Source organism: Homalodisca vitripennis, chromosome 1 (assembly GCF_021130785.1).
Source record: "Homalodisca vitripennis isolate AUS2020 chromosome 1, UT_GWSS_2.1, whole genome shotgun sequence".
NCBI classification, from domain to species: Eukaryota; Metazoa; Arthropoda; class Insecta; order Hemiptera; family Cicadellidae; genus Homalodisca; species Homalodisca vitripennis.
In genome coordinates, this window is record NC_060207.1 from 16,978,824 (window position 1) to 16,991,972 (window position 13,149).

Here is a 13,149-nt window from a genome sequence, read left to right on the forward strand (position 1 = left end):
AAAATAAACTAAGAGCATCTGATTTAAACATAAGAGTATTACAAACGTACAACTATTTAAAAATAGTTAATAAATTTAATTTAACATGCCTTGATATGTGCATGCCTTTTGTATTTTATATGTTATTATTTATCTGTCTGTAAAGTGCAAATAAATGAATTTCATTTCATTAAAATGTTGGAATAATGTCATTGGTGTTCTTAGATCCTACACCGATCAATGTTATGTTGATAATTATTGCTTGTAACTAACAAAATGTTGCACACTTCTGTTGTAGATTTTGCTACTGTAGTGGGTTTCATTGCTGTCAGTTTACCTTTTCTGAGTTCCACGGGATGGCTCGCTGCTAGCAGTAAGGATCAACGTTTCAAGGTTAGTAATGAGCGAGAGAGTAATCGTACACTTAACCATACGCAGAAGTCATATTTGTAGGAGGAAACTATCGCCTGTTATAATTCTGAATTGAAATGCTACGTAAAGAGCATTGCTAGCTCATACATCTGTTACGTGTACTTACATGCTCGATGGTGTGTCTGTTGGCAGCAATATTATTCGTCTGGACGGATGCTGGTGAAGTTAGCAGAGGCTATTGGACGACTGGTTCTGGCAGGACGGGAGATGACAGGATTAGCAGGGTTCACGGCCAGAGTGACGGAACTGATGGTGGTGCTCAAGGACATCAATCAGGGACACTACCAGCGCACCATGATCAACGACAAGTCCAAGGAAAACAATTCTATTGGTAGTCTATTGATTTTATCACATTAACCATTCAATTCAAACATTATTTGTTAAGAAGTTTAATAAACGGAGTCATAATATACCATAACATTGCAGGGAGGGTGCGCTAATGTCCATTTCCAGATGTGTTTCGTCTTTCAGAAGAAAGCAATACGAATCATTGCAAAAATAGGAATCAGAGAATCCTGTAGGGATATTTTTAGAGAACTTGATTTTTTAACCTTACCAGCCCTCTACATATACGAGACCATCTTGTACTGTCGTTACAAATGTGAGGTGACACGGGGCGGGGACGTTCTTGAGTACAATACCAGAGGGCGGGATGCGTTTAGACCTGCGCAGCACAGGCTCCAGGCTTACAAAGCTCTACCATCTGAGGTTGGAGCTAAACTGTTCAACAAGCTGCCCTTAGACTTGCGTGTAGAAAATAGGAAACCACTGTTGAAGAGAAAGCTAAGGCGTCTACTGGTGCAAGGAGCCTACTACTCTTTTGGTGAGTTTGCGGATCATGAGGATGAACCCATTGTGGATCACTGACGAGCTGGGCTCGTCTCGCAGTGGCCGGGCCTAACAGTGTCGAGCTCAGGTCGCAAAAGCGATCTGCTTTTAAGTTTCCCTCTAAATAACTCTATTAATGTCTGATAGATCGTGCGATCGTCTTCAGTTTTATAAATATCCTACAGATCGCAGTTGTATGTCAAAGTTGAAAAATCATTCACATGAGTTTAGTCTCTGCTTTTTAGCGCTTCCGATTGGGTGTTTTCCTCAGTTGTTATTATAATACTTTTGAGATTAGTGACACAACTAAACGACACAGACGTACATGTTGGCGGGTTTAGTCTAGACAATGGCCCGGATGTTGTAATCACTTCGCCCGAGCCGCTTTATTTAGACTATGATTCAGACATCATCCCTGCCACCCCAGAACCTTGCTCGCATGTTATTGTTCCTACATCATGGATACCCCAGTAGGCCCATGTTCCATCTGAACAAATACCTTCACAGCTGAATTTTCTAGTATACAATAGCGAGCGATACGATGTGGTGCACCATTGCTGTTCGTGCGGCCGCTGACCGTAAATTAATTCGTGCTCGCTGGTGCCCGCACGCCAAAACAATTACGATCCTCAATGGGTTAATCAATTCTGTTGCGTTGGGGGTGTTGTTATGTGTAGCACTTTAGCTTTTTTCCTTGAAAACTCTTTATATTCTTTTTTTACAATTATAAATATTATACAACTGAATTTTATATTTTTAAGGGTACTTACTTGTTAATGTTGTTTTGTATTTATTTTTTTAACCATATTGTTTTGTTCATTTTACATATTATTATATATTTTAATCGATATGACGCATACCATACAATATTGTAATAATTGTCTACGGCAATAAAGCTATTATTATTATAATCAATAATACAAAACATGTAAGCTATACAAATTACTGAGTAAATAATTATAATTTTGCCTGATTTCCCAATAAATAAGACCTCATGTATTGTTCCAGAACCTGCCACTCTTAAGCCGAAAATTCCGTTGATCCCTGGAGCTGGAAGAATTATTTATCAAGATAACATAATCAGGTTCAACAGAGTTCCACTGGTTACTCCCAATGGTGACATTCTTGTTGATGATCTCACGTTTGAAGTCAAATCAGGCATGAATGTGCTCGTGTGTGGACCAAATGGTTGCGGCAAGTCTTCATTGTTTAGGATACTAGGCGAGGTAATTTTTAATGAAAACTGTTATATTATTTATTACTATTATAAATATTATTCCCTTGTTGTTTCACTGTCTTTCAAACAAATATTAATCAAAATACTAATTTTATTGAGACCACTTGTCTTATAGAGTTTTACCATATCATTGTAAACAGCAGCACATTACCTTCAGTAGAGCTTATTTCTAAGATGGAAGCAAAACTCCTTTCAGATGTCATTGCAAGGTTGTTCTGAGATCTTATCGGTTTGGTACATTTAATACACAAGTAAAACTTTCAAAGATTATTTGGCATGTTCCAGCTCTGGCCGCTGTTTGGTGGCACGGTGACCAAGCCACCGAGAGGCAAGCTATTCTACATTCCTCAACGTCCTTACATGACTCTGGGAACTTTAAGAGACCAGGTTTGTTTCACATGGCACACTATCTGACTCATCACAATAACAAAAGCTATACTCGCTTACTCATCATGATGAACTGTGGTTATGGATACTGCTCAATTAACAGTGTACAGTGTACACAATATTCTGTATATAAATAAAATCACTTTAACTTACGGTTATAATTTTTGTCTTGTCCAATAATAGATCTGAATAATCTGGAAATCTAGATAAACATATTTCTTCTGTATTCAAGTTATTTTTACATTTTATTAACTGGTTTTAGTATTACTTATGAAAAACACATGCAGAATCAGCTAAAACTCCCTTAGAGAGGGTACAACAGCTGCTCAAAAACGCTTTGATTAAGGGATTATGAGGGATTGCTCATAATAATGCTATCTTATGTAAAATATCAAGCAATTACACCATTCATTGAAATTTAAGGAAAAGAAATAGTATTTGCCAATGAAGTTAAATTTTTCGAGCTATTAAATGACAATAACTTATCATGGGATGCTCACACCAAAATTATTATAAATGGGATTAATTCTGCCTTGTATGTAATAAGGAGAATGTTTGATTTATGCTTTACTGTCACCTTAAAACATATCTATTTTTCTCACATTCAGTCTCATATTACATAATGGATTGTGGGTATACAGGGCTACTAAAAATTATATTGATGCAACACTAAAAGTTCAATAAAAAACTTGTCAGAACCATTTTAAGATTAAATTTGTTTGAATCTGTCTAAGAACGTGTGAAAGAATTAACTATATAAAAAAAATACATATATACGTAGAAAATAAATTGTTAAGGAAAATTCCTGATTATATAAAAAATGTGGGTAAATTTACTTGTTTTAAAAAAAAAGTTAGAAGAGTTTTTGGTAGGGTTATCTTTATATTCTTTAAAAGAATTTGAGCACTTCCCCTTGAGATCTTAATATTAATTTTTGTAATAGTAAGTGCATACTGTTCAATGCTTGTTAGGTATCTGTTAAAAATTAAATTATAAACTTTACATTATAATTATATATTGTAATTTGACTACTTTTTTCATTTAATTGACACTATTTGATGTACATAATGTGCAAATGAATGAATAAAGATTGATTTGATTTAATATAATAATATTTAGTTTTGAAAATTGTCAATATATCTGCTATGAATTACAACCATATGACGTGTATCAACAGGTAATATACCCTCACACACGTGAGGAAATGGTGAGGCGGGGCAAGTCTGATGTGGTGCTGGCCGAACACCTGGAGCGAGTACAACTCACGTATCTGCTGCAGCGAGAGCAGGGCTGGGACACAATCGCAGACTGGATAGATGTCCTCTCTGGGGGCGAGAAACAGAGGATAGCTGTAAGTCTCCCTGAGCTCAAATATTAAATCCAAATTTTTATTTAGTTATTGTGCTTTTAGTCGTTCTAAATAAACACTATTAAGATTCAAGTGCAAAGAAGATGTGTTAGAAAATTCTGCAACCTCCCACAGTTGGCCGATTATTACAAGATTGATCATCTCAGGTTGGTTATGGGACATGTAGAGGACTATTCCAAAACCCCACCACCAGGAATTGCACTTTGGTTAGTCAGTGTGTCACTGCAATGTATTTCAATATTACATGTGCTTGCATCACTCTTCACTATGACTGAAGTATTGATCAGAGATTGGAGTATCTGTCTAACCTGTACAGAGATAATTTTTGTGGTACACAAAGATTTTGATGTCATTTATATGGATGATACTCAAATAAAATAATGGTTTAGCTATTCAAGATGGCCACATTTTAGTGATCTGCGATTTGGCAGGCCTGAAACAGTCAGAAGTCCAGAAACAATTTTTAATCTCTTGTATAATAAATTGAAGGTTTCTGTAAATTACCACACTAACACGTTAATGTTTGCAAGATTTCTGGCCATTACAGGCCTGTAAGGTCACAGTCACTCTTCACTCTAATATAACCTCCTTTGATTCACCTAAACCACTCTTTTTTGTGATTATCGTCCATAAACTTGTTACTAAAAATGTTGAGTATCATAGATATTACAATATCTTTAAAGCAGAATGATCAAATTCATGATAAACCCCTCATGGAAACTCTTTGTTCAAAACGTTCAGTCATAATGAAATCTGATACATGCACATGTAATAATGTAGAAGCAGAAAGCAGTGACACTGATTGGGCAGACCACAGCGAATTTCTGTTGTCGGTCTTAGAAAGGGTTCCCCCTTCACTCCAATAACCAATTTAAGATGGATCAGTCATGTGATGATCAGCCATCAAAGGTAGTCAGGTACTCTTCTAACACATCTTGAATCACACTAATGTTGCATGATCTGCAGAAGTCTTCCTATAGTAGGGGCCATGAAAATGTGCAGTTGGCGGCGACCAATAGAATGGACAGGCCTGCGCAACGTTGCCACACTACACCTCAATTCCCACCTGTGGTGGCCAATACAGACTGTTGTCACGGTTGTACTGTACAAACCTCAAACTAATTCTGGTGTGCACTGAAATCTTGTCAGTGTAATAGTTAAAAAGACACTGAAAGCATTTAAAAAAAAGCATTTAATGTTATGACGGTTTGTTAATATATTTTGGTTATTTTTATAGTTTAATAATGTTATTACAAAGTAACCAATGAACATAAAAAACATAAATTGTCCTAATTAACATGGAACAGTTAGTCAGTGTGCTTGTTTGTTTACCACATGATACATACAACAATCTTTTCAGATGATATTTTTAGACCTTTATTATATAAAAATGTTTTTAAATGTATACTAAAAATTGAATTTTTTAAACCCTTTTACCGCCAGGCCGCAAGCCACACTTGGCGCGTCGACCGCCAACGATATCTGTATGAGTAGTTGCGATCGACCGCCAAGCCTCTGTCTGGGAGCGTGTCGCTACTCCGCCACGGCATTTTGCTCAGTTTTACACATGTTTACATTATCACTTATATTTTGTTAATTACAAAGATAAAACGATGTTGTTGGTATCGTTTTCTTTATTTTTTAAATGCGCTAACTTTCTATGTGTAGATGTTGGCTGTAATACATTTTTAAATACTTAATTTTTTAACTTAATTTTTATTTCTTTTTTTTAATACAAACAAATATTAACTTTGAAGTGTTATAAGTCCCAAAGTTTGTTCTTTTTACCACAAAATCTTTATGCAATACTATTTTAAAATTTAACTAAGAAGAACTTCAGGAAGTTTCAAAAAATAATTCAACCATTTGAAATATGTTTTAACCTTTTTATTGTACAAGTACAAAATGAAAATTTGGAAAAAATCGTGACAATGTGTTTTGTAAGTTATAAATTATATGACAACAGATAAACCTAATCAAAAATATTACCTTAAAATAAAATTACAATGATGATAAAAGTATAATGTATATAATAATACTACAAACACTTATATATAAAAGGTATAAAAGATATAAAAAGATACAAGAACTAAAAATGTAAATTTCACAAACGAGGAAAAACTTAAAAAATATTATGGTCTTTAAATTAACTATAGGTCTATTGAGAATTTAACTAAGATTACAATTATAAAATATACATTATAGATGATAATAGAACAGTTTAGAATAGAATAGTAATAAAAAGTAATACTAGCCTAAGAAAATATACTGTCTTTACACTTTGGTAAAATGTCCTACGTGATCCTTACACACAATTATGTTTGACCAGACACTCTGGGTGTACTCCAACCTACAATTTGTACACTGCAGTCTGGGATCTTTTTCTTTTACCTTCAGGATTGTTTTTTCCTGAACAAACAGAGCAGTCTTTCTGTTTTGTATCAGGCAGTTTTTCCAGGCCGAATTTTCCTCCAGGACCATCGCCGCCAGTGCCAGCGTCAGCTCTTCCAGTTATCTTATCAGCAGCCAGTTTCCTCGACAATGTCTACCATGAAGTCATACAACATTGGCTTTTGTGTGTTTATTTTGTACAACACGTAAGCGTTTAGTACCATTCGTCCGAGAACATTAAAAATTACTTTCTTCCAGGGTTTTAAGTTTTTTCTCTCGTCCAGATACGTATACAACATTTGATCGGTTCCATCAATACCACCCATCCCTTCTGTTGTACTGATGAACAATCTTCGGTTTTGTCTTTATAATTATATTCCTATTCCTACGAATAGTGTAACGAACTGATGTTGCCTCACTGTTGGTTGAGAGAATAATAAAACTGTGACTTGTTCGATTTCTTTTTCTCCTCCAAGCCATCTGCAGTATTGGTCCCTTTCGCACACTATACTTTCTGGCCTACCCTGTACTTTCCTTTTAGTTGTTTTAGGGACTCCTTTTCTGTTTAAACGAAGAGTTCCAGTCAGCCAAGTGAGTTTGCTGTACAAGTACCTAGCCAGAGGTATGCTAGTGAAAAAATTGTCCAGATACAAGTGAAATCCCTTGTTGAGGTAATTCCCCATTTCCATTAAATTCACTACAACTTTGTGGGCTAAGCCAATTCTGCTCTCTCTGCTCAATATCTTCCATGTTTCTGGCGCCCTTGTAGCACGAAAATGCAACACAATAGTGTGTTTATTGCATCACACAACACCCACAGTTTTATTCCCCATCTGTGGTGTTTCTTTTTTGGCATGTACTGGGTTTAGACCAATACGTTTTTTAGTGCCTACCAACGATTCATCAATAGACATTGACTGGTTTGGGGTGTAGAATTGACGAAATAATCTATTCGCAATGGTCAATCAGTGGTTTGAAACCGGCCCAATGGGTTGTAATCAGGTTGGCCATGTTGAGGTATATTAGAAACATCTGTAATATGGAAAAATTTCAAAATGATTTCAAACCTGTTTACGACTCATCAATTTTCTAAACCAGGTGGTTGATTGGAGGACTTTTGGCTCCAGTAACTCTCAATTGTTGGTTTACAAATAAGGCCCCATATTCAAAACAATGGCCAGAAACGCCTTCATTTCAGCGACTGTAACATTGGTCCAATCTTTTAGCGCCTACTATGTGGAGACAAACGGGTTTACATGAGCTGCCAGATAGTTTGTAGCATACCTATTAGTCTCTAGTACAAATGTCGAAATCAATGTAGATGTTAGAAACAGGTTCAAGTATGTAATAGGTTTTGAATCTTGAGGGGGGCAGTGTTTTGGGCCTGGCAGTTCCGCGTATTGGAACGAGTGTTGGAAGCCAGAGTCCTCGTTCTCTATTATTTCGTCCCAGCTGCTTTCTGGGTCATCTTGTCGGGCCCTTGCCTCACCGATATCAATTGCAGGTAAACGTCTTCTTGGTTGACGTCTTCTGATAGGCTGTGACATATTTCTCTCTGTGTGTTGACATTATTTATATCCTCTCAGATGAAGAAAAACTCGTCAATACATGAACCACGCCTAAGCGGAGTACTCGTCAAATTAGTTAGAGAGGGATTTGGAGTCCTATAGATACTCTCATCTTCACTATCATCTGATGTTGAAAAATTGCCTACATCTGGCCTAGGCGTAACAATTGGATTTGGAACTGTACACTTACCAGGACCTGCAGAAGTACTCGGTAGGTCTGGATTATACGTCGGATCTGCGTCAGAGTCATCCACAAAATCAGAGCTACTTGAATCGTTCAAACTATTGTCCGTATTACTATCCTCGTCTGAAAAGACGTTTATTCCCGATTCAACAACATTTTGGAACAGTGTCCCTTCACTTACCGGAGAACGTTGTCTCTTACTCATCCTGTTATTACCGAATGATTCAGAACGAACAAACTGCAGAAACGTACTGGAAACTAACACTAATGATCACTTCAAGTTCTGTAAATGGAAATCAAAACACCTTTACAAAGTATTACTGTTCCTTTCATACCCAAACAATAACCACTGTGCTCATAAACACGCCATGCACACAACTGACTCAGAGCGCCAGCTGCTACGGCCACGACGCAATAGCCACTGCCATCAAAATATCGCTGATTTAATGTAACCTATACTCTACATAAAAATAATATAAACATAACAAATCAATATTATTATGAAAGTTCATATTGTCCAGAATGCATTAAAATTGAACAAAATCAAAATCAGTGGAAACATCAATATCTAATAACCGAAAGTGTTAGAGAGCCTATATATAGGCTCATGGCGGTTTACCGCCGCCCATGGCAAAGCCTATATATAGGCTCTTGGCGGTTTAACACCACCCTATGACAAAGCCTTTATATAGGCTCTTGGCGGTTTACCACCACTCATGGCAAAGCCTATATATAGGCTCTTGGCGGTAAAAGGGTTAAACTAATCTGCCACATTCTGTTGCTTAAATTGCACCATAAATGTGTTACTTGACTGTAAGAAATGATTCAAAATTATAAATAGGTTATTTTACAGGGTATTTGAAAAAGAATTCCCTAGTATTAATAGTATAAATTTAATGGGGAAATTAATGAAAAATTTACATCAATGAGTACATGTCATGAAAGGGAATTCCAAGTTATGTTTAATGTTAGTAGATTTCAATGTGAGATCCATTTTATTGCGCTGCACATGTAGAGACAATATTCCACTTCTCACGGTATTATTATAATTTAAGAAAATTTGTGCTTTGTGATATTCTCAACTATTATCAGTTTTAATATTTAAATCACCGATGTGTGAAGATTATTCACAGCCAGGTACGAGACATGCTATTAAATGTATGTAAATTTATGAGAACCGAAGTGCTTAAAAAGACAATAACAAAATCGCTACGGCAACAAATTCTTGTTCTTTGTACTGAAGTATATGTTTGAAAATGAACAGAAATCTCAGATGTATCTGAAACATTCTTAACAAATTGAATGTTTATTGGAGAATATAACATCATAACACTATGTAAAATGTAGTGCTATTATTATATAACAAAGAAACTTGTATTTTCAAACTGTCAAATGCAGAAAATTGATGATTATGATATATTTGGTTTCTTTATAATATATATTACGGCTATGTTAATAACAATGTTTTTAATTCCACGTTCTTCGTAAAAGGCTAATATAATTCCCTTCAACCCATTTATCTTAATAAGTTAATAATGTATAGAGATGCACTTTTTATAAACGGACATAAAATTCTATTTTGTAATACATAATTAATTGATTTAGGACAGCTCTAATATTTCTTTCAAGTGTAATGGTAGAGTATTTTAAGTACTCAGCATCTGTGCAGCTTCTGGTTACTGCTAGCGTGGAACAAGTTTATTTTTAGCAGATAAAAGTAGCAGATAATGAAAATGGAATTCACCATATTAGATCTTTTACTGAGACCTTTATATAACTATTTTTTAATATATAACAGTTGGTTTTGTTGTGAGTCAAAATATGACATGTACACAAATTTATAATGTGGTATTTTTTAATTATTTTGCTACCTACTCTCCTATTTTGATATCTGACATAAACTAGTACACTGGTGATAGATTCTCTTTGTACGGAAAATTCTTCTACTGTTTTTACAGAAAAGTAAGTTGTGTTCCTATAAAATACAAATTGACTCTCTGCATCCAAACTATAAATCTTTTTTAATTTGTTCAAAATATTTCTTTATTTACTTTACAAAAAGTTGGAGAAGCATCTTGACTCATGGAATGGTTATAGTTTTGACAAATTGTAATGTCCAGATGGCCCGCTTGTTCTACCATCAGCCTAAATTCCCTATCCTGGACGAATGCATGAGTGTCGACATTTAGTATTCTGACATAATGTGATGTCCAGATGGCCCGCTTACTCTACCATCAGCCTAAGTTCACTATCCTGGACGAATGCATGAGCGTCGACATTTAGTATTCTGACATAATGTGATGTCCAGATGGCCCGCTTGTTCTACCATCAGCCTGTTTGCTATCCTGGACGAATGTATGAGTGCTGTGAGTGTCGACATTTAGTGTTCTGACATAATATGATGTCCAGATGGCCCGCTTGTTCTACCATCAGCCTGTTTGCTATCCTGGACGAATGTATGAGTGCTGTGAGTGTCGACATTTAGTGTTCTGACATAATATGATGTCCAGATGGCCCGCTTGTTCTACCATCAGCCTCAGTTTTGCTATCCTGGACGAATGTATGAGTGCTGTGAGTGTCGACATTTAGTGTTCTGACATAATATGATGTCCAGATGGCCCGCTTGTTCTACCATCAGCCTCAGTTTGCTATCCTGGACGAATGTACGAGTGCTGTGAGTGTCGACGTCGAAGGCTCCATGTACCAGTACTGCCGGGAGGTTGGTATCACGCTTTTCACCGTCAGCCATCGTCGCTCCCTGTGGAAGCATCACGAGGTATGTCCAATTGTTTATATAATTACAATGGTATCTCATATTTTTTACTTCCCCTTCCATAAATATAAAAACTAGTTTGGTTTTCAGTGAACAAATCGGTTTTTCAAAATGCTTGGCTGTTTGTTTACATCATTATTAGCTGACTTAATGTATAAACCACTTTTTGCAAAAATTTGCTCTGCAAGTGCAATTGGTGTATAGTTTTCAATTATTAGACATTTTTCATCGTCAATTTTAATGATTTTAAATGCACTCTTAAAAACTTCTTTACATTATTTTGGAAAAATACAATTGAAAAAAACAATAAAAATTATATAATTTTCTTTTTTTTTCATTAAAACTCAGCATGGAAATCTAAATTATAAACATCTCCCAATAATCATGCTATTTTTCATTTTCTTTTTATGGTTAAGGATCTGTGGGGCCAGGGTTTTGGCAATATTTTTACATAAATAGTATGTGCCTTTGGTTTAAAAAAATATTTTCTAATGACCATGTGTGTTTGTAGTATTATCTCCAAATGGACGGCCGAGGATCTTTCGAGTTCAAACGTATTGAAGAGGACACTGAAGAGTTTGGCTCGTGATGAATTGCTCAAACAGAAGAATAGTTTATTCCTCCCTTAGGCCTTTGTAACACAATATTACTAGAAGAAATTCATTTTGAGGTAGATAGAGGTGGTAGATGTGTTATAATTTATGGTGATAAGGTAAATATTTAAAAAGTTCCCTGGAAATGTATATAATGTTTCATATATACGTTAAAACTTTCTGTTGTCTTTCACTTATTGTTATTACGAGCTGTAAGTTTTAAACTTCATTTTTATTATTTATAAAACTATTGTTATTTTACCATAGTGAAATATTTCATTGAACTTTCTTAAGGATTTTATTCAGTTCGCATATATTTTCTCTATTATATACTTGTTTATATCAAAAAGTTAATTATGTATTATTTGATGGACCATGTAATTTGTAATTTTGCTAATTAAATTTTCATCAGTTTTATAATACAGGAATTATGGATAGTTAGTTGTTTGGCCCCTCTATTGAGAAAAGGAAAAATATAGTTATTAATATATTTTATGTTTATGAATGTTTATTTATGTTATTTAACTTATTTTTTATGTGCCCAATCAAAACAGTATGCCTATTTATTTTGTAACTGTGTAATGTGTAGATAGTTCACTGTTCATTTCTAGTCATTTAAAATAATCAGTCATTCATCAATCAAAATGTCATTTGATCACTTCGTTATGAGGAAAATAAACACATTCTTACTAAAAGGAAGCTTAATTAAGTTCTGTCATTATTTAAGATGGATTTTACATTAAATTCAGCTGTTACAAAAAGTTATCTCTTTTGTTTAAATCAAGTTATTTACAAACGGATATTAATTGAATAAAGCAATATGAGAAAGAAAAAATTTGCTTTGAATCTTTAAATGCATTAGAATCCTGTTTGTTAAGAGATTTGGTTAATCTGAACATTATCAGTAAATAAATCATAAAAATAATTAAGGATCTTAAGTTAAATAATGTTTTTAAAGCTAAAGTTGGTCAGCATCAAAGAAAAACAGTAAAAATAAATATTAAAAAAATTTAATCAAGTTTGAATGTTCAGAGCATGCAAATTAACCAAGTTGTACTATATTCTCGCGTAGTGCAAAGGCTAACAACTCAAATTTGACATTTCAAATTATGTTATTATTAAAAAATAAAACAGATCAGTTTGGTTCAGTGCATAGTCAGTTTTGTGGTTGAACTGAGGGTTTTTTTTTTTATTTTACGTTAACAATTTTTCTGTATGTCGGGACAAATTTTCATACAGATTTGAGAGCCATTAAAAAAAATTTCAAAAACTGTTAGTTTGCATTTTTTGCCTTCCAATTCTAAATTACAGATTTATAATTATATCCAGACCAAAAAATCTTGAACACAAACGGAATACAATCGGTCCAAAACGTTTTGCATTAGCAGGTCGATACACGAGATACAGG

At 34.6% G+C, this 13,149-nt stretch overlaps 1 protein-coding gene across 2 annotated transcripts in view; it reads left to right on the forward strand.

Moving 5' to 3' along the window:
- LOC124357747 (ATP-binding cassette sub-family D member 3) overlaps positions 1 to 12,446 on the forward strand; it is a 52,838-nt gene extending 40,392 nt beyond the window's left edge. The window contains exons 9-15 of one of the 2 annotated variants that reach the window (XM_046809780.1): positions 278 to 372; positions 544 to 742; positions 2,248 to 2,465; positions 2,762 to 2,863; positions 4,041 to 4,214; positions 10,990 to 11,151; positions 11,660 to 12,446. In XM_046809780.1, coding sequence (XP_046665736.1) covers positions 278 to 372; positions 544 to 742; positions 2,248 to 2,465; positions 2,762 to 2,863; positions 4,041 to 4,214; positions 10,990 to 11,151; positions 11,660 to 11,737 — 1,028 coding nt within the window. In that variant the 3' untranslated portion in view covers positions 11,738 to 12,446. The other variant, XM_046809788.1, reaches the window with a different exon arrangement.
- Positions 12,447 to 13,149: the final 703 nt, after the last annotated feature.